Raw genomic sequence first — 21502 nt, 5'->3', positions numbered from 1 at the left:
CCCCACTGTCAGCCACTGTAGATCCTTTAACAAAGGGGCAGAAGGAGTGCCAGGAGGAAGATTGAGAACGAGCGTGGCTGCTATGTTTTGGACTACCTGTAATTTGGCTACCAGCGTCTCATTTGCTGCCGCCAGAAGAGCATTGCCGTAGTCTAATCTCTTTACTACCAGAGCTTGTACTAGCGTTTTTCTGGCAGATATACAAAGATAAGGAAATTTTCTGTGCAGAAGACGCATATTCTGATAGCATAATACAGTGGTAGCCAAAATATGATCTTTCATCGGGAGGGCTTGGTTGATTTTTATACCAAGGTTCTTCACAGATTGTTTGGGCACCAGGATTGATCCCAGATGGGACGGGCCACCACTCATCGGACCAGATAGAGGTGGCCTTGCCAAACAGCGCACCCTCCGTATTATCTACGTTCAGTTGTAGACAATTGTCATCCATCCAGTTAGAAATGGCTAACATACCCAGAGCAAAGCGCTTTTTAGTAGCGGGCAGGTCTGATTAGAATGTGAACATCAACTGTGTGTCATCAGCATAAGAGATTATTTCAAAGCCATAACGCTCTACAATCTTAGCAAGGGGTGCCACATAAATGTTAAACAAAGTAGGGGTCAAACAAGAGCCCTGCGGGACACCCATGTCCAGTCGCATTTTTCACAAGGTATAATGGCAGAGGGTAACCGTTTGGTATTTGTCTTCCAAGAAATGATGCAACCATTTGAGAAGGGTGCCTTGTATCCCAATTTCTCGCAGCATCTCCAGCAAACTGACATGGTAGACCGTGTCAAAGGCTGTAGAGAGATCTAATAGCACGAGCATGTCCATCCTTCACTTCCCCTACGCTCAACTTACACCACCCGATCCCCACAATGCTTGCATCAATTTCTTTTGGCAAGATTAGCTTGTTTGGCTTGGCCCAAATTCAGGATCATCACTGGGGAGTTCAATCTCCTATCAGTGTCCGCTCCAGATAGTAGAGACACCGTAGAATTCAGACCCGAGCGACGCCAGGAGATGGATTATGGCACTACTGACAGGCACGTGCAAAGCTTGCAGCCTGTCTGGAGTGCAACAGTTTCCAAGGGGCCTGTCCGCTACGCAACTACCTTGGATTTGTCTTGGAGTGGCAGATGCTTGGAAGAAAACAGGGCAAAGCTCCCTACACTGATCGAAGAAAAATTCAAACGAGAAAACCCCTTTCCAAAATAATATTTCCCCGCTAATTTGTATCCAATGCGAAACAAGGGAAAGACAGTAGGTTGCAATTTGGGATTTAAATTGCAGATATAAATAAAGAATTTTGTTGAGAAAGGTGAAAATTGTGGATGGACTCATTTATATGAACCAAGAAATATTTGATATGACAAGATGTTGTTCTTGGACTTTGCTTCAAGGATTGAACTAGGCTTACTGATAAGCCTTTGTAACAGTTTGGAATGATGGAAAGTGCCTCTCTCACTTGAAAATGATTGTGCCTCTTTGAAGGGCACCAGCATTTGACCCAAGCCCTTCACATAAGTGTGAATGATGTTCCTACTAAGGCACTGATATATAGCAGATGTTGCACATACCCTTGAGGGTCCTCAACTACATTGTTTGGGGGAGGATGGGGAACCAACATTCATTACTAGTATTCACAGAGACTCAAAACAACATCCCACCATAAAAGTAAAGCTACAATATCGAGACATATATTCTTTTTACCAGTAGCCATCCTGCCACATATGCCATCAACCAGTGGAGTACAGCAAAAAATGGTCACAGTGGAATACATTTACACGAAAAGAAATTAGAGCATCACCATGACAAATCAAATAAATGCGATTTATTCTCTAATTATCGCATGATTATAGAGGACAGCATGATTGTCTGTACATTTCTAAAAATGGTGATTGAAGGGTGGGGGGAGAATGCTCAGGAAGGAATGTGTGCTTGTCAGGGTTGTAGACAAGGAAATGTGCAGTGTATACATCCGAGATAGCTGAAACCTATCTAGCCTTGTGAAGGAAAATCAATACAAAAAAAAATATCATTATCCTGACACAGATAGTTAATTTCTGTCATCTGTGCTTGAAATGTTGTGAAGGACCGTCGACGTTTCGAGCCCTATGCAAGATAAAGGTTAATTGTTCCTAAGCCTGGGGTCTTCATCAGGACGAAAAAGGCGGGAGGGGATGACACCTAGAGACAATTAGAACGATTCATATTAGTCTGGTGATAGAGAGTGCTATTCTAAACAGTGATGCGCGATATCAATAGATGTTTACCGATTGGCAACAGCAAGATGAATCAGGCTGGAAAATTAGAAATGGTAGGCCCTTAGGCTCCTGTGTCAAAGAGGGCGAGAGAGTAGAACTCACATTGAGCTGAAAAACAGAAACAGGGAGCATGCATCACCATGTGTCCTAGATGGGAATGTATGAAAATCTACCAGTGAAGGGCACGGCTAGGCGCCAATGGAATAGGTTGTGAGCCTTGCTGGCCTCCCGGCCAACCCTCACCATCCGAGACCTTCCTCGCCACTATACACACACGATCACCCCTACAACACACTGGGGAGTGGCACCCATACCATTGCCAGCCTGTTGGTTGGGTATTTGAGGGGAATTTAATTGAGGAGAGCCTCCGACAGTGAGCTGAGCGCACAAGTCTCCTAATATGACAGCGAGACTAGGCTAATCCCTGCTTGGCTGGTTACTGAGAGGATCCCAAGACTATCCGGAGTTCTACCGCCTGAGCCGTGAGTCCCGAGCTGAGATTACTGGCGGTAGGGGAGGGTGGGCCCATATGGTAGACCCACTCTGAGGCATTGCAAGCCTCGCATGACAGAATGAGGGTGTGGCCCGTGCTAAAAATCCCAGAGAGCAGTAACAGGCTACATTCAGCGAGGCACCCTGACTGCATGGTGCGGGGCATCGTAGCAGGCTGCCTGCTGACCAGCGATTTCTTCGACTGCAAATGCCAGCATGACTCGAGAGGAGCTCTGGGGATTGCATACACCCTCTGTGATTGGCATGTCCTGCAGGGCTTACCTGGTGCGGATTGAGGGGCAGGAGATGCTCCCTTTATGGCTTCAATTGCTGGCCAGTGTCCCATGACTGCCTGCACAGACGTATGATCACCTGAGTAGGGCCCGGTGTGGCGAGATCTGCAAGGGGGTGACGTGACTCACCCCATGCCTGTTGGACAGAGGTGGGGCCTACATTGTGGCGGTGGTCGCACAAGGAGAGAATTTGGGTCTCCCAGAGCTGGGACTGTGCATGGCCCCTACCTACCCTGTAACTGATTGCAACCCCGTGACCTCGACTTCTTTTCTGAACTGCTTAGCACAAGGCCACACTTCATTGGGTACCGCTTGCTCCTTTACCCAGATCTGGCCTGAGTGTCCCTGTATTCTGCTCCAAAGTAGTCACCTATTTGTAACTTTGCATGCGATTTGCGGCTCCAGCTGCGTAGGCCCTTATATTAACTGAAGTGCCTCAAAATTGCCGCATGGGTGAGGAGATGTCAGGGGGGGGGTGAAGCCTGTGGCTGAGGGTCACACAAGACAGTGATGCACGTGTCTGCCCTACCAGAGAACCAGAGAGTGATGATCTTCCCTGACTTCACTAGGGAGGTTCTGAAACAACAGGCTACTTTCACGGACGCCAAGAAACGTCTCAGAGCTTTAGAACTGCCTTATGCCATGCTCTTTTCGGGCAAGCTTCGAGTGACGTACAAATATGTATCTTTCTTTTTTTACCTCTCCCCAATTACTCTGGGAGTGTCTGGACCGGGTGATGCCAGAAGGAGAGAGTTCCCAGAACTCTGACAGGAAAGTACCTCGTTGAACCCCCCAGACAAAAGTCAAAGAAATCGGCTGTGAGTGTCCCTACTCGCTCTCAGGTACTGGATGATAAACGTTGGGTAGAAGAGCTGGTAGCAGCTCTTAGTGGTCCTGGCTCCAAACCCCCCTCCTTGGTAGGCAAAGATGATCCAAAGGACACCGACTCTGACCATGTGCAACTCCAGAGACTCTCTGCCGCTGGTTAGCAATGGCAGCTCAGATGATATTAAATTTTTACCTTACTTTCTTACAGTTATGGGGGCACGACAGCCAGTACCTGGCAGACACAGCCACCACTCACCCTGCCTGGAATCTAGCCACCATCCTTCATCTATTCCACCCATTCTCCCGGCCTAGGACTCCTGAGCTCTTACTACTGAGAGTTGCTCATCTCTGCTACCGTGGGTGCCTTCAGCTCACACAACCCAAACTCCTTATGTACCTGCATTGGCCATCTTTGGCACTCCCAGAAGTAACACCTTTACCTCTGTCGCTCAGCTAACTATATGGAACGCCTCAGACATACACACACTAGGCGACCTGTACCAGGAACACGTTCTTGTTACCTAAGCATCGTTAACAGCGAACACAGGCTTGCCCCCAGGTCAATTCCTACTGTATAATTCCTTACTAGCCTCACTGGGGAATAGATGGGGTGATCGGTCTCCCATTCACCTCACTATACTGTACCTACACGTGATGGGAACCAGTTGGCACCTGATTCGCTGGTTTACTCACTAGCTACGTATCCACACTGCCTCGTACTCACGAGTCTTAGACATCAATAGTAAACAGACTTATCCCATCCTTGTACAGACAAACTATGGGCCGCCATCCAGGAAGGCCCAGTGCATGTCTCACAAAACATCCAATTCAAGTTGATACAATTCTATATCATACACAGAGCATATCTTACCCCAGCTAAAATAAACCGCATTTACCAGAGAACAGACGCAACCTGCCCTCGTTGCCATCAAAGCGATGTGGATCTTCTCCACATGTTAAGCCTTGCCCACGGCTACAAGGTTACTGGCATGGGGTCATGTCCTGCCTGACTAGCTGCACTGACTGCCAGGGCTCATACCGCAGACATAAGAAACCAAATATACCATTTGCTTTCTGGATTTAGGTTTCATATCAGCTAAACAGCTCATCAACAAGAAGTGGAAATTGCCCGACACCCCCCCCCCCCCAACAATAAACGGGTGGACTAATTACCTCCTGATCTGGGCGCAGGCGGCGAGTGTCACACTGACCAGAGAGGACTGTTAGGGGCCTCAATAGTTTGTCCAAAAGGTACAAAGTACATACCTATTTGCAGAGTAGAGGGATACATATTGCCATTTTACAAGAAACGCATTTGAAGGCGTCGGGGAGGGGGACATTGCGGAAGAGGTGGCAGGGCCAATTGTACTCAACCCCCTATTCGGCCTTTGCTACGAGTGTTCTGATTTGTATTTGCCCTGGGGTCCCTTTTCAAATGATAAGGGAAATCATTGATCCTAGTGGGACGGATGTGATAGTGCTTGGGCACCTTGCGGGATGTGACATAACAATAGCTGGGGTCAATGCCCCTAATACAGACAAGGGGAGCTTCCTGGCTGACCTCTCTCGAGTTCTAGCCCCCTATCCTATTCATAATGTTCTACTGAATGGGGATTACAATTGTGTTGCAGATCCTGACAGCAACAGATTCCATCCCCACTGAGAGACTCTGTGGTCCTTAGATTAGCGAAGACCTTCGCAACCTGGCCGCGACAATTTGACCGAATGGCAATTAAAGCTATGGCACGTGGGAAAGTTCCTGGGTCTGATGGATTTCCTGTGGAATTTCATGCAGCAGACCTAGTGCCTCAGCTTATCCTCCTCTAAGTGTCAGCTAAGGAACTGGGACGTCTTCTTATCTCGACCAGTGAGGCACTAATGGTCCCTCTGCTAAAGCCGGGCCGCCTTACATCCGATGTTAAGTGATACCGCCTCCTTTACATGTTGAACATGGATTATAAAATCCTTAGCAGAATATTAGCCTCAGCCCGCTCCCTTTCATGACTAGGCGTATTCACTCAGATCAAACTAGGTTTATACTAGGGCAAAATACTGCCCTTAACATCCGTAGGCTCTTAGTAATTCTGGAGACTGCTGGCCCTGATAATCCCGAAGCCACAATTGTGGCAATTGATATCAAGAAGGCGTTCAATAGCCTCCGTTAGGATGTTCCATTTGCTGCAAATGGGCATCGGTGTGGGATCTGTACAATGTACTTGACGCCTACTGTCAGGGTCCAAACAAGAACAGGAATCCCTTACTGAAGCTTCGAAGAGCACCTAATTAGCAGGGAAGGGAGGTTTAATTTGCAGAATAGTTGCAGCCAGAGCCTACAATTAGTAGAGGCCCAAAGTTTTAGCAGAAAGTTGTTGCAGTTTATGTGCACATCACTAGCAGGTACCAAGGGGCTGATAAGACTCAGCAAGTCATATTGCAGCACTTCTTTTGGCCTGGTACTTATGCCAAAGTAACCTATTTTTAGGTTTTGCCTGCACAGAGCATGCAAAATCTCTTGTATTTAAAAAAAAATCTTTAAAGGGACTTTGAGCCCACCTACTACTTACCTTGACTTGCCATTGGCTGGCTCCAACGTTACTCTCATTACATTACTTACTGTTGGTCAACACTTCTTCCTTGCCTCAGTCTTCCTCCTGTGCTTCGAGTCTTCTTGCCATCCTCCAATGGAGCCTGGACCAAGTATTTTCTCCTGTGGCTAGTGTACTTACACTACAGGCTCCTCTTTATTTACTTATCAACAAAAAAATAGTGCTATGACGAGGTGAGCAATGACCCTTTCATAGCACTTTTTTTATTTTACTTTTTACTTTAAGCCATACTCGTTTGCATGCAGTGGGATCACTTCTGATGGCTTTTGATTTTATGGTCCAGAAACGTTGATGGGCTTTTAAGAATTGCCAGAGAGTAGTCGTGCATTACAGTGGCCATCTCAGAATGTATTCGCTTCTATTTGAAAGGTTCAGAGTAGAGGAAATTATCAGCCAAATTTGCTAATGTTTTAACAAGTTTTAAAACAAACATTACATAAACCTGCATTACATAATATCAGAATATTACAGATGACATTTTGTAACATATGTATGAACAGTAATTATTATATACAAGGGTTATAGCTACAAAAAAACTTCAGTTCTACAAAGTCGTAAACCAGAGACATTTAGTTGACTTTGAATATGCAATTCAATTTCAATTTGGAAGTGGATGTCAGTGTCACATGCAACTATTTGAAAGGTTCAGACGATTTGCCATTTTAGTCCTACTTTGACATCTATGTAAACAATGACACTAGTGGAGACGTCTAGCGGGACAGGCCGGGTTGCTGAGCCACGGGGTTGGAAGGAAAAGCCACAAAGGACCAATTGGGCATGCAAACCTCGAGGCAGCCCGTACAGGGATCTGCCCCTCCACAAAGCTATTTCCCGACCCGATTGCGCCTGAGCTGAGGCTTCAGCACCCCTGACCCGTTGTTGCTCCTGTAGTTCTAGAGCTTTCCCGGTTCTCTCCTCCGCTGCCACCCTGTATAACCAGGACCATGGCTTCTGTCTGGAGCGTGTTGGCAAGCATGTGTCCAAGGTTTAGTTTGTGGCATTTTACCAGGAGCCGATTGTGGAGTGCATCAAAAAAATGGCGAGTGTTAAAGCGATGGGATTACCTGCGTACTGCCGCAGGCTGCTGCCACCCTTGAGAGGAGGCGGACAATACACAGTGGAATGCGCATGGTTGTGCATTCCCCTCACTGGGCAGTCCAGGCCACAGTAGCAGGCATGCCATTCATAGGTGTGAACGTTGCATCCACGATTATCTTCCCCAAGTCACCCATCTCATTACCTGCCGGAAAGAAACCTCACACACTGCACCTAGCATAGTGTAGAACGTGACAGTGTACCCTCACATCCCTGGCACAGGCTACCCTATCCACTTGTTGGCAAATGCAGGCACTCTTAAATAGGGGATGGGGCGGGAAATCATACATACTGGCCAACAAATACTGGTGCTTGTTTTCTGGCAAACTGCTTTTGCCCCCACCCTTTTGTAATTCCTTTTTCAGGGTGTTAATGTCCTCTCCCTGTGGTGATGAGGCCCAGGTTCTGGGGTTTTATGTCACTTTCATCACCCGACCACTTTAAAGGATGCCTGTATTCTCCCGCAATTGTTTCATTATGCTCTTCTAATTGGCGTGTGCAGGTGATGCTCCTGAGCCTCTCCCTGGGTTTCTCTTGTCTGGGTGGAGTGTAAACAAGAAACACTCAATAGGTGATGGGAGGCTGCTTCAAAAAGTTTTAAAACTAGCAGGAGCTCAGGGTAGCACTCCAACCCTGCTCACTATGACAACTCAGTTCGAACACAGCCATATGCAAATCAGTCTGCTCCTCATGGGAATAGTCCAGGCTGAACTGCCCAGCAAGGTCCTTCCTGAATCTGAACACAAGCAACCCAGTACCATTTTCGCCCTAGAAATAATTGAATTTGCTACTGCTTGGATCTGATCTGGTCTAGAGCAGTGTTCAACTCTCAAGGCTCTTTTGAGTATGTTGTTGCATCGAAGCCAGTCAGAATCCACTGTTCCAAATATGATGAGTACGATCCACTTATCTGATAATCTGTGCTCACCCTCTAGTAGCTCGGCACCAAGCAGTCATGCTTATCCTCAGGGCTCAAGTGTAAAGTACTGGCACAACACCACCCTCGCAACACACCTCGTACGCCACAAAAAGAGTTCACACCATATGTATAAAACACTTGTCTTCATATTACACACACACACACACTGAAATCAACCTTGTATATAATAAACATAGTTTTACGCAATTGTCAAACTTCTCTATTGAGATCAAAAAGAAACACACATTGTATATACACTTTACAGTTATATACAATTGTCTGGCTTTCCCATTAGCAGAAAAGTCAGTCGCAGGTCTTTGACTACGCCTCGTGATCCATCCCCTCATTCAACTCCACCAGCCAACAATACATGTTGCCCCGGCTGGTGCCCAATTGACTAGGCAGTCGGAACCAATTAACATGGAAAGAAACCGTTGCTTAGTATCTTATATCCGGATTAGACCTCCAGGCACATGGCGGCACCTGCACGAGTGCACGGTCGCAATTCCCCCGAATTGCGATCCTGCAATTCGGGGGAATTGGTTTGTAAATCCTTGACCCAACGACCTGTCAAGCACAGGGGCCTCAATTCACAAAGGGCCACCACATTCGTGGTGGAGGCCCGCAGTCGTGGCGGTGGCCCCGCAGTCGTGGTGCGATGTCCAAACTGCAATTACCCGTTGCGGAGGTCCCACCACGAGTGTGGGCTTCTATCACAACTGAGGGGCTTGGGCCACAAGTGCTGAGGCCCTTTGTGAATCAGCCTTAGGGTCTCTGAAAGTAGGGAAGGTCCTACCTTATGTAGGGTTGGACTAAAGCCTCTGGTTTCTTTTGCCCAAGCCTGCCATGTGAGTACTGGAGGATACGTTCATGAAAAACAAACAGTGGCTCCAACGCTAAGAGAAAAAACGTCCTGCACATACGGATCACCGATACTTTGCTTTTTTTAGGGTTGCTTCTGAAAAAAAATATAAATGCCAAGAGGACAAAAAAACATGGCGACCAGCTCAACATTAGCGTTGATAAAAGTGCATATTTCAATGAGGAGATCGATGTAGAGATCCCGGTCAAGTAGAGGGAGATCACTGAGTGTGGAAGGTGGTCCTCTGCTGAGTGCCTCCACCAGGCTCTAAATGAGCCCATTAGTCTAACATGGAGACATCTTATGTCCTATACATACTTATGTCCTATACATGATTACACAGAAAGATAACATTAAGGATCATTTACACCCTACCTAGAAGTAAATTAATTAGACAATAAAAAAGATCCAATTTTGAATTGAACTCATGGTTGTTTGTAAGGTTTTTATCTCCCACAATTACCAAATTAAACTAACTGATGTTTGTAATGCTTTATTGCTCAGTTTTTTCTCTCTGATCTGAGATGTTCACAAGTAATTATAAAATGCATATCTTATTTGCATTAATTATTTAACCAAGACAAAAGAAAAAGGCAAATGGTGTACCTGCTGGAGGAGGACCACAATTGTGCCCTGCTACCATGGGACAGTAGAGCGAGGCTGACGGTCACTACATCAGGCGGCCCGGGACAGTACTGAGGGAAGGTGGAGCCCTGTGCTGAGCACGGAGTGGAGCTGAGGATCGCTGAAGCAGGCAGGACGGTACCGAGGGCCAGCGGGAGCACTGCCCAGGGTAGGACGGGACAGCACAGCGAGGATTATGATCAGCAGAGAGTGGCAATGGAAGCACTGGCAGAGGTCCACCGAAGGAGGGCGCTGAACCATGCAGGACATTACAGAGGGGCAGGGGGAGGGCTGAACAGGGTGGGGTACAACTGGACAACATGAATGAATGGACGAGGACAGAGTGGGAAGCACGATAGCAGAGTAGAGAGGAGGAAGGCAGGCCAATAACGAACTGTCCTTAGGGGCCGATCTAACAGTTAGGGAGCAGCTGTAAGACTCTGGGGGGGGGGCTGGGATTGGGATGTTGAGGGGAAGCAGCAATGCACTGTGAATGGCCATTATTTTATAAGGACGGTGTCAAAGTGATCCTCAATCTATTAAATGGACTAGGAATCGACCGGTGTTATAAAGTAGCAGAGAAATGTATAGAATGAAACCAGCAGTGACATAACAATCCTTCTCCTTCAGGATTGAGTTGCCACCACTGGATTGACATAGGAGAGAGTGGACTTCAGCCCTCAAAAGGCAGGGCACATCTTTCTTGACCTACCTGTGTAGAATGCGCTGATCGTCACAGGCGCTGCCATCAGCTGGTCACAAGCTACCTTGCGGATAACATTCAGTGGGCTGGAGCCTGGGAATACCCTCTCAATGGCACGCAGCCAGAAGAAGTTGAAGTTGGCGTGAAAGCAGAACCCGACCAGTCCCACCTTGGCGGTCTGCCGGAAGTCGATGACCTCCCCGGGTCCCTTGCTGAGCTTCTGTTGCACCACATCAGCTGAGGCAAAGAGGGAGCCATAGATGGCCACGTTGGTCAGCCAGGGATGCCTTTTGGTGAAGTGCACAAGTGCAAGCATGGCAGATACAACCTGAAAGCTGGGGGTTGATCACTAAATGGCTGATGGGCAGCAGACTTCAAGACTGCCAGTATTTTCTTCTTACTTTAAATAGTAAACTTCAGAAAAAAGTACATTTCAAGGAGGAAAGAGGTAGATGAATTGCTCTTTGCAAAGATGCACAGAAGAAAATGTTCCACTATTGCACCTATGCAGTAGGCGGCTTGCGGTGCTCCAAACACCCGGAAAGACAAAAAGAAGAAATGGATTTGCAGCTCATCAGATAATGTCAATGTCTATCAAAGTCCCTCAGAGGCAGCAATACACAATTAAAAGGTGTGCTGCATTTGGCAGCACCAAAGTGCAAAATAAAGGGTGTGAAGAGGATTCTGTAGTGCAGAATTATTAAGTTACTTGGTTCGTGGCCCTGCGACTACTTCATAACTGGAGGAAAAAGGGGGTGGAAAGAATGACACAAAGACTAAGCATGCTTAGGAGCAGCATAGACCAAAGTTACGAAACGTATTACGATGACAATGTTTTGTCCCAGATGCCGGGTTGCAAGAAAAAGAACCGTGCTCCAGGATGAGGCTCTCCTTCAAAGTGGAGTGTTGAGAGTGGTGAAAGCCAGGAAAGATAAAATGCAGGGCCAGGTCTAGTGGACGAGTCATCGACTGTTAAGCTGGGAGACTTCAAGTGTGTCTTCCCCGTTTAACCAGATGCTGTGATGCTTTCTCAGTTTGCCTTCATTCCTTTATCTGCAAAAAGTAGGAGTGCTTTAAAGTAGCCCTGTATAAAAATTGGAATGTTGGAGGCAGAGGCAATCTCCCCAGATTACATCACTCCACGGTTACCCTTTAAGCTGGAAGAGTGTGGAGTTGGCAACAAATCATGATCCTACAATGAAGCGAAAGGCACCGGTTTAGAGGATTTCTGGATGAGTTCTTTGGTGCAGAGCAACCAAAAACAGAAAATCTTTGTGTGTCTATGCAAGAGATGAACATTTGGAGGACTAGTTATGGGGAAAAGAAACACAATAGCCTCAGAGTGCCTCCGCGTAGACACAGAGACACAATGGTGGAACAGTGGTAAGAAGAGTGTTAAATAGATGGTCACAGGTTGAAAATGCTTCTAAGCAAGAAAAGGAGAGCTCTGCTCAGGTCTCCAGGCACTGGGAATTCAGCTGCAGAATACTTCCAGAGATGGCAGATGGGCAGTGAAAACGTCTTGTTTGAGGATGGTCTCCGGAAGCTTCATCAACAGTCTCTGTATCGAGGCAGAACAATGATTGATCCCTAAACAAAAACAAAACACAAAGGAAAGACACTTGAGTCCTCAGAAGTTGGGTCAGTACTACACATTGATACAAAGAGTCTGTTTTTAAACGTGGACACTTCAGAAAAGTTCAGGCCTGATAAGAAATATGGACATCTGAGGGTTGGCGTTGTTCGGTTGTATCAACACTTCAGACTTCCAAGGACAATAAACGTGTACCATCCTACTAAAGTAGTTTAGTAACCAGTATGATTAAAGAGGAAAACAAAATTCAATTTCTCTTGTGGGCTCTGTGTTAAAAATAATCGGTGAAAAAATAAAAAGCAGTTTCTTAAGGTGCAGAAGGCATTCGTACACAGAAGGTTAATTGTGCTGGTTTACAAAGCTACATTAATCAAGCAAAGGCAGAAATACAATAACATGCATCATGAGGAAAATTGATGGGTGCAGGAACTTCAGTCCTAAATTTAACACCAGGCACAAAGGGACAGTAACCGGTTATATGCCAGACCACATTTCTTGAATTTTACACAAAAAAAACATACTTTTATTTTTATTGTCCTAGGTTTTGAAGGTTGGTACAGGTCTTCAAATATGAGCTTTGTAAGAGTGAACCCTATCCAATACTTTGGACATTCTTTGAGATCGTAATAGACGCAAAAGTCTGTCAACTTATCCCAAGAGACTCAATGAGCAATATCTCTTCAGAGGACATTCAGCTTGCCTTCGCCTTCACCACACAGCAGTATCACTAAGGCAATTGTCTTCAAATGCCCGGCAAAAGCTGCACTGATTTCTGATTTGCACCCTTCTCAAAATGAAGGAACCGGCAATAAGGGACCGAAGGCAGGACCTCATAAGCATGAACTGGGTAAAAACCTATACAACTCCAGAACCAGATTAGAGGACCAGGAAGATAAAAAATGTGTCCATAGACACCACACAATGAAATCCGTCTATCTAGAGGCAATGACATCTTCGGAGCTCTGCAACATCAAAGTCCTGCATGCTATATTGAATAGGCACTGTGAAACTAGGGCCAGTAGGACGATGGCTGGCCACCAAGTCACGTCCCCAAGTCGTGCCTCAGATGAGAATTGTAGGACAGGAACAAGGGAGACCTACTCACGCGGAACCAGGGTAATAAACTTATTATCAAAAGACAGAGGCTCCTGTGGACACTTAATGAAGTAATCTCAATGTATATGAGCACAATGGCAGTATATTGGGTTATAGTGACATTGGAGAGAGAAGGAAGCAAATTCACCTCTGATTTGTTTTTGAATCAAATATATATATATAATCCTTGAAATTAAATACTGTTACAAAGTAATACATTTGAACATATAGTTCTGAGTGAAAGGTGTTCCAGTGAAAAACGGAACCTAGAAAATTAGTGACATATATGTGAAATATATCAAAGGTTTCCAATGCTTCATATAAACGACCATTTACATATATATGTACAGTATACAGCGCTAGATACAGTGATCAGTGCTGGTGAACAATGGTTCATTTATGCAACTTGTCGATGGCGTTTCGACCCTGTGTGCAGTGTAGGGTCTCTTCAGGACCTATGATCGTAGGGACACCTGAAGGGTAACGGACCGGCTCGTGTGGAGGGTGTGGCACCGAGCAAAGGATAAGAAAGGGATACTCATATGGGTCCCAGCCGGGAACCCAAGTGTGAGGTGGGTGGTGAACAGGCTATTACGTGAATGTGCACAATGTAAGGATCCACGTGTGTGGAAGATGGCACAATCAAAGCGCTGTCAAGACGGGTCGAGTTCCGATTCTGAGCGCATGCATGGAAGCAGGCTACTTCCTTCTGTCGTCAATCACGACGAGGCCATACTTTTTTCATATGGAGGGTGAGAATAGTCTCACTTTGGTGTCTCTTATGGAGAATGAATCAACTGCAGCCTGTGGCAATCCTTCCAAGTAGCAGGATAGCTACACGCTATTTTGAAGTAGTAAAACATCAGTCAGCGCGGCTGTCTCTAAGCAAAAGTTTTGAGTCCGGTCCTCATAGAGGACATTTACTGCATCAGGGGAGCCCCGTTTTTATTAACAAAGACTGTGGTTTGTTAATTGTTCAATACATATGCTAACTTGATTTTCATCGTAGGAATACTCAGGGGGTGCGCGTCACGCTAGACAAGAAGGAGGCGAGACAGAGGGTGTCGCAGTAAGGGGACAGAGGCAGGCCTGCACTTCACTGCTTCTGTGGGCCGCTGGGCTAGAGTTCGCTCGCCTACCACCCAGGCTAGCTGGTGTGGTGCGGTCCCGGTTGCGTGGTGCTTACGGCCAGCTTGTGTACCCCCAACGTACAGGTAAGGACCTGGTTGGGTCCCAGTTCGGTGACAAATAGCGTTGTGTTTGCAGGGTAGTTACCGACCAGTGCGTGGGTTATCTGACAATTTGGGGCTCAAGTAAAAGATTCTTCACAACATGGAGCTACAGAGGGTAAGTGCCAAGCTGCCCTCCTCTCAACATTCATCAAATCAAAAAAGGCTTGGCACCAAGAGGATTCACAATCTTACTTAGGACCTACACTTCTAGTGGGAATACCTATCTCCCCCCAGTCTCTGGTATTACATCCAAATTAATGTAGTCCTAGGCCTCTTTAATTTCAGAAAAAGACCTGTAAAACATGTAAAACAGCCCTCCACTACCTGACAATCACTCCCACACAGTAAGCAAGTCAAGATAAAATCAGAAAAAATAAATGTGAAAGTGAGAGGGCACCTCACGTACGCAACACCAGAGAGGCTGCCAGCCGGTTCTCGCCAGTATGCCCACGTTTTATCATCATTGGTTGCCCACTCACAGGAGTCAGGAAACTAGTGTCCAATGAAGAAAAAAGAAACAGATCAAGAAAGAAAATTCACTGTTCCCATAGAAAGAAGAAAGAACCCAGTGTATTGCGAAGAACCAGATGTTCCAAGAAATATTTAAAATTGAGTTAGAAACTCACTTACGGTTACCCTCTTTATTCAAACTAGTGAGTCTACACAAAGTAAAAGCACTCTATGTTGCTAACCTTTATAAGGAAGGCCAACATGTTTCATTGCCACTTATCATTGTTCTGGCATATTCATCAGGGCATAGGGTTTCAATCACTCGCCTCACTGGACAAATACTTTTGTGTTGCGGAAGGGCTGTTAAAAACAGGAAAGAAAAGAAAACAGAATAGCCATTTTCTATTCTATTATCAATAAAAACGGACCAACCAGATGTATTAATAGTCAAATCTATTACACACCAATTACTCATTTCAAATGAGTGTATTTACCATGTAGAGGCCGAGGGCATTCATACCAGCCTCCACTATACCAAACGGGGTTGTGTTGAACACTCTTTCCCCGGTTTTTAGAACTGCACTGTCGCTAACTCGTGTTCCACCTGTGGAAAAAAGGAGTTTTAAACTCTTTATCAGACGCCTCCATTATTCGTACCTAGCTCTATTTTATATTGTATGTTTTATATTCTGGATATCCCTATTCTATCCACAATAATACTCACCAATTATTTTGAATCGCCTTTTTACATATTTCAAAGATCATATACCGCATTCAACCATCAGCAATGCAATGTTCATATATCGATTGTCAACCCCCACAAAGCCAGCACCCAGCACCCATATATTAATGTGCCGGTAACGTTTTCACTTCCCATGACGGCTCTGATGCAGCTATGTCTCAAGTCCTCATTCACACTGCGCATATATTCACCGCAACTGACCACGGCATTGCCCAAGATAACATAGAGCCCTTTGGTAAAAAATAAATAAACAGCACTTCAACCGCTTATGCGTTTTCTCACCGCAACCAATATCTGAATGGGCCGTATCTCATCCCCGCTTCACTTCGCAACTGAATTGTAGCTACGAATACGTTCCTTTCTGGTCCACACCCCTCTACTTCCGCCTCACGTGTTCCGGGGCCAATACTCAAAATACTTCGAGCTTTTACCCACCAGCGGCGGCCATCTTAAAATGTCTAATGATCCACACAGGGAGCATTCAATCAAGACCTCAGCCACAAAACAGGCTAAATACAAATTATGCACAGCAGCATAAACACGTGCAAAAAATGCGCAAAATTAGCAAAATGTTTTATCAAGTGTATGCCTAAACGGATTCATAATTTTTAATTTTAATCCACTCATGCACCACATTCTTTTTTTGCACCAAACAGGGGTGTATCCCCCTTTATATTAAATCAGGAGTGCCTAGATATAATCCTATTGTATATACAATTTACTCCCCACATGACTACACCCATTCTGGAAGACTTCTTGTCATTGTTACTTCTCATACACTAATGCGCTTCTCATGATCGTTTCTACAGTCAGATCTAATAAACTCTTGACATCATTATCCGAGATCCTAATGTCTATTGACTTTATTCCACTCAATGTGGTCATTTAAACCTATTTGATCCACTTTTTCGCAGAAAATCCAACTAGCTTCTTTGGTTGCCAACACTTTCTCTATACAATCATTGCTGGCCAACACCTTCTCCAAAACCACCCACTTCAGGGCCTGCAGATCATGTTTGGATTCACAAAAGTGTTGTACCAAACGGGTGGTAAGTTTCCCGGCTTTGATGGTACTCAAGTGTTCTTGAATCCGTACCTTTATTTTCCTTGTCGTAAGGCCAATATACTGTAACCCACACTGACAAGTGAGTCTATAGATCACATTTATTGTGTTGCAATTTTAAAATGTATTCAGATACCATTTTTTGCCACTATTTAGGTTTACACAATTAGTCTTCTCCGTCAAGTTACAGACAGAGCAACTGCCACAAGGATAATGTCCAGCCGGCACTGATGAAATTCTTTGTTTCGCTTGTGGTTGTGAATGCACTAACTTATCCTTTAAGTTAGTTGCACGCCTAAACGCAAATCTAGGTTGAGGCATTTTAAAATCTGCAGTGGACAGCAATGGCCGATGTTTCCTCATCGTTTGCCTTATCTTAGAGGCCAGGGGGTCATAAGTCATCACCACAGTCAGACAATCACCTGCTTCTCTTGTGTTCCTTTCTAAGAGTGCCTTCCGTGGAGTATTACTGGCCCTTTTACATGCTCTGTTAATGATCTTTTTAGGGTAAGCGCTTTGTATCAATTTACTTGAGAGCTCTTCTGCTTGCTGAGAGAAAGTCTCTAGAGTAGAGCAATTACGGCGGTACCTAAAAAATTGGCCTAACGGTAAATTATCCCGTAAAGCTCTCGGGTGATATGACTGATAGTGAAGCAATGAATTTCTATCGGACCCTTTTTGGTGAACCATTGAGTTCAGTTTGTTACCCTGCACATTAATATCAAGGTCTAGATATACCGCATGCTCATTACTCAATGTCCAGGCGAATTTTAGACAAGGGTCAAGATTATTCAGCCAATTCAGAAATTGTAAAAGGGTGTTCTCATTCCCCTTCCAAATACACAGAACATCGTCAATATACCTTTTCCAGAGGCAAATATGTCTCTGGAAGGGGTTTGACGACTGGTACAGAAAGTGTTCCTCAAACTGGCCTACTTAAATGCAGGCCAGGCTCGGCGCAAAAGTTGCGCCCATAGATGTTCCTGACACCTGTAAATACAGGTCATTCTTATAGCAGAAATAATTGCGTGTGAGGGCAAGCTCAATACACTGGAGCACAAATGACTGGGGCATGTCATAAAACCATTCCTGTTCCCCCAGGGCCCTTGCTGCTGCCACCAGCGTGGCCTCCTGGGGGACACTAGTATAAAGTGACTCGATGTCAATAGTGAGCAAGAACTGTTGCGAAGAGTCAAATTCCAAATCATTCAAAATATTCAGGATATCTGTCATATCCTGTACATATGATTGTTGTCTCAGGACTGATTCTCTTAAGAAAAAGTCCGCAAATTGAGAAAGTGGCTCGAGAATAGAAGAAATACCCGAAACTATTGGGCGTCCCGGGTGCGGCTGTTGTACTTTATGTACCTTCGGGAGTATATAGAAGGCTGGTGTTCTGGGTTTGTTATTAACTAGAAACTCTGCCTCTTTACTCGTAATCCAGTTCTTACTCCTTGCTTCCGCCACCATCTTGGTAATCAGATCCTGTAACTCATGTACAGGATCTCTAGGGAGAGGATGATAATTTTTCCGCTCACCTAGCAGTCTCAACACTTCATGATCATAATCTGAAGTGTTCATAGCCACTATGGCCCCGCCCTTATCGGCACTCTTTATGGTTATTTCAGCATTATTCTGAAGAGTCTTCACTGCCTCCCAATCCTCATGGCTCATATTGTTAAAAAACCACCCCTGCTGATCAAGTTGTTCCAATTTGGAGATCTCTTCCAATACCCTTTGTTCAAACACTATAACTTCTGGACCCACCACCGAGCTAGGGGGACAGAACTGAGATGAACGTCGTAAATTTGTTGAAAAAATAGGCTGTGGTTCTGATTCTCTATTTGCAAAAAACGTTTTCAATTTAATTTTTCTCATAGTTTCGAAAAATTCCATCCCACATTTAAAGGCATCATGTCGTGGGGTAGGGACATATCCTAGCCCTTTATTAAGGACTCGCAATTCACTCGATGTTAATACATAGTCAGACAAATTCATCACTATGTTATTCAAAGCGGGGTCCTGCCCCGGCTGCAGGTTATCCGTGGGGAGAACATAGGCCATTGCTGTCCTTGAATGTGAACTTGTCTTGCACGGCCTCTGCCCCTCTGTCCGCCCCCTCTGTTGCCCCTGTTGGTATGTCCTAAAAAAGGGCATAGCAACGCCCCCAGATCTTCGTTGGATTTGTACTGTGAATCAAACCTTACTCCCCCTTGATTAGATGGTTGTGCACTCTCTTCCTCTTCACTAGAGGTATTCTCAAAAGTCCAGTTCTGCGGAGTCCTTCTCTGTTGTTGTCTTCAACCCCTCCCTCGGTGACTGAACTGTGGTGCCACTTCACTTCCCTGCTGGTAATATTTATTATCTACATAGGGGAATAGTTGTATCTTTCTTCAGGGTTTCTTCTAATTCTAAGATCTCCACCAATAATTCATCACTCAATGTCTTTGCGGTGTTATAATTAATATCAGCCAGTCTCTCGTGCATTTGTTAGCAATAAAACTCCAATCAAGTCTGAACTTCTGATCCTCCAAGAGAGATACTCTGTCATCAGAGACCCATGAAGGGCCACTCTCACCTGACGCTTCTTGGTATTGCTCAGTTTCTCCCACTCCTCCCTTGCTGAGCTTACATTAGTCAAAGAGGAATCTGGAAACAAGGATGGACCTGATAAAATAGCGGCAATCTGGTCATCAGAAAACGCCAGACAGTTCCTGTCCATCACTATCATAAGTGATCGTGATCACAATCAATTCCACAGGTGCACACCCAGCTGAAAAGTGCCTTTTAATGACTATATACTGTACTCAAATGGTTGGTCCGACCAGTTTTCTATGACTATTAATACATGTGGTTGGTCCGTTTTTATTGATAATAGAATAGAAAATGGCTATTCTTTTTTCTTTTCTTTCCTGTTTTTAACAGCCCTTCCGCAACACAAAAGTATTTGTCCAGTGAGGCGAGTGATTGAAACCCTATGCCCTGATGAATTTGCCAGAACAATGATAAGTGGCAATGAAACATGTTGGCCTTCCTTATAAAGGTTAGCAACATAGAGTGCTTTTACTTTGAGTAGACTCACTAGTTTGAATAAAGAGGGTAACCGTAAGTGAGTTTCTAACTCAATTTTAAATATTGCTTGGAACATCTGGTTCTTCGCAATACACTGGGTTCTTTCTTCTTTCTATGGGAACAGTGAATTTTCTTTCTTGATCCGTTTCTTTTTTCTTCACTGGACACTAGTTTCCTGACTCCTGTGAGAGGGCAACCAATGATGATAAAACGTGGGCATACTGGCGAGAACCGGCTGGTAGCCTCTCTGGTGTTGCTTACGTGAGGTGCCCTCTCACTTTCACATTTATTTTTCTGATTTTTTCTTGACTTGCTTACTGTGGGGGAGTGATTGTCAGGTAGTGGAGGGCTATTTTACATGTTTTACAGGTCTTTTCTGAAATTAAAGAGGTCTAGGACTACATTAATTTGGATGTAATACCAGAGACTGGGGGGAGATAGGTATTCCCACTAGAAGTGTAGGTCCTAAGTAAGATTGTGAATCCTCTTGGTGCCAAGCCTTTTTTGGTTTGATGGCTCAAGTAAAAGATGTCTGGTAAACGGGGGCCAAGCGTTCCCGCATGGAGCATATGTTGGAAGCTATGATGCGCAGGATGGCGACAATGGATAGGAGATGGGGAAAGGTAGAGCAAATGGGGCACAGCCTGGCGGAGCTCAGACAGAAGGTGGATGACCAGAGTGGCCCATCAGGCAGGCCCAAGCGGACAATAGTGCCCCCAAAGCCCGGGGGGGAACTAGAAGCACTCCCCAAGCGGGTTAGAAACAAGAAGGGGAAGAGCCAGGACCCAAAAGCGGGGCAACCTTTAGGGGAGACCCCTTATGGGGAGGGTCCCTCAGGTCTTCCAGTTACACCGGAGAGCCCTATAGTTATTCCTGATTTAGTGCCAAATGTCCCAGTGACCCCAGTGCCTGTGCCTGCACTAAGTCCGGTGCCTCCAGCAGCTATCCCGGTGGTACCAATTGTGATCCCGGTGGTGCCCACATCATGCCCAAATGTTCCGGTCCAGAATCCTGGGGCCCCGGTCCCAGTTTTAGCCGCAGCAGAGGTTGGGCAGGTCCCGCCGGAGTTAGCTTCACAGATAGCAGCAGTCCTTCCTTGGTTAGGAAAGGGGGGAATGTTACCACTTTCCGTGGGCGCCAAAGAAGTAGGGGGGGACCCACTGGCAGAGGCACAAAGAATGGTGGCGAGGATTATGGCTGCCCCGTGCGGGGTGCCGAGCCCAGGCCCGAATAAGGCCAGTCAACCCCAACCAGCGCTGCAGGAGAGCGACAGTGGAAAAGACAAGATGGCGGAGCCAGCGGGAATTGGGGCAATAGGTAAGGAGGTGGCATTGCCATTGTTGGGCGCAGGGGTGCTACCCTCCAGGAGGGAACACTTAGCACGGCACGTAACACGCAAAGTGAGGGAATTGATATGGTCTGGTGCGTCTGTCAATATGTTGTCTTTACTTGTGGAGAACAGGGAAATAGAGTATGCCAAGAGGCAAAAAGATTGGATGCTTCCCAGTGAGTGGCGGGTAGAAATGTCAAGATTCAGGGTGGAGGAGACACTGACCAATTGAAT

General features: G+C 45.7%; 1 protein-coding gene across 2 annotated transcripts in view; it reads right to left on the bottom strand.

Annotated features, from left to right (window-relative positions):
- Window positions 1-21502, bottom strand: part of MPV17L (MPV17 mitochondrial inner membrane protein like) — a 145550-nt gene that overhangs the window by 53700 nt on the left and 70348 nt on the right. Inside the window, exon 2 of one of the 2 annotated variants that reach the window (XM_085616564.1) lies at window positions 10700-12280. In XM_085616564.1, the coding sequence (XP_085472690.1) occupies window positions 10700-11006 (307 nt within the window). In that variant the 5' untranslated portion in view covers window positions 11007-12280. Of the gene's footprint in view, window positions 1-10699; window positions 12281-21502 lie in introns of those variants that run through there. The other variant, XM_085616563.1, reaches the window with a different exon arrangement.

Source organism: Triturus cristatus, chromosome 7 (genome assembly GCF_964204655.1).
Source record: "Triturus cristatus chromosome 7, aTriCri1.1, whole genome shotgun sequence".
NCBI classification, from domain to species: Eukaryota; Metazoa; Chordata; class Amphibia; order Caudata; family Salamandridae; genus Triturus; species Triturus cristatus.
The sequence above is the reverse complement of the archived record's forward strand: the minus strand, read 5'-3'. Positions and strand labels throughout refer to the sequence as shown.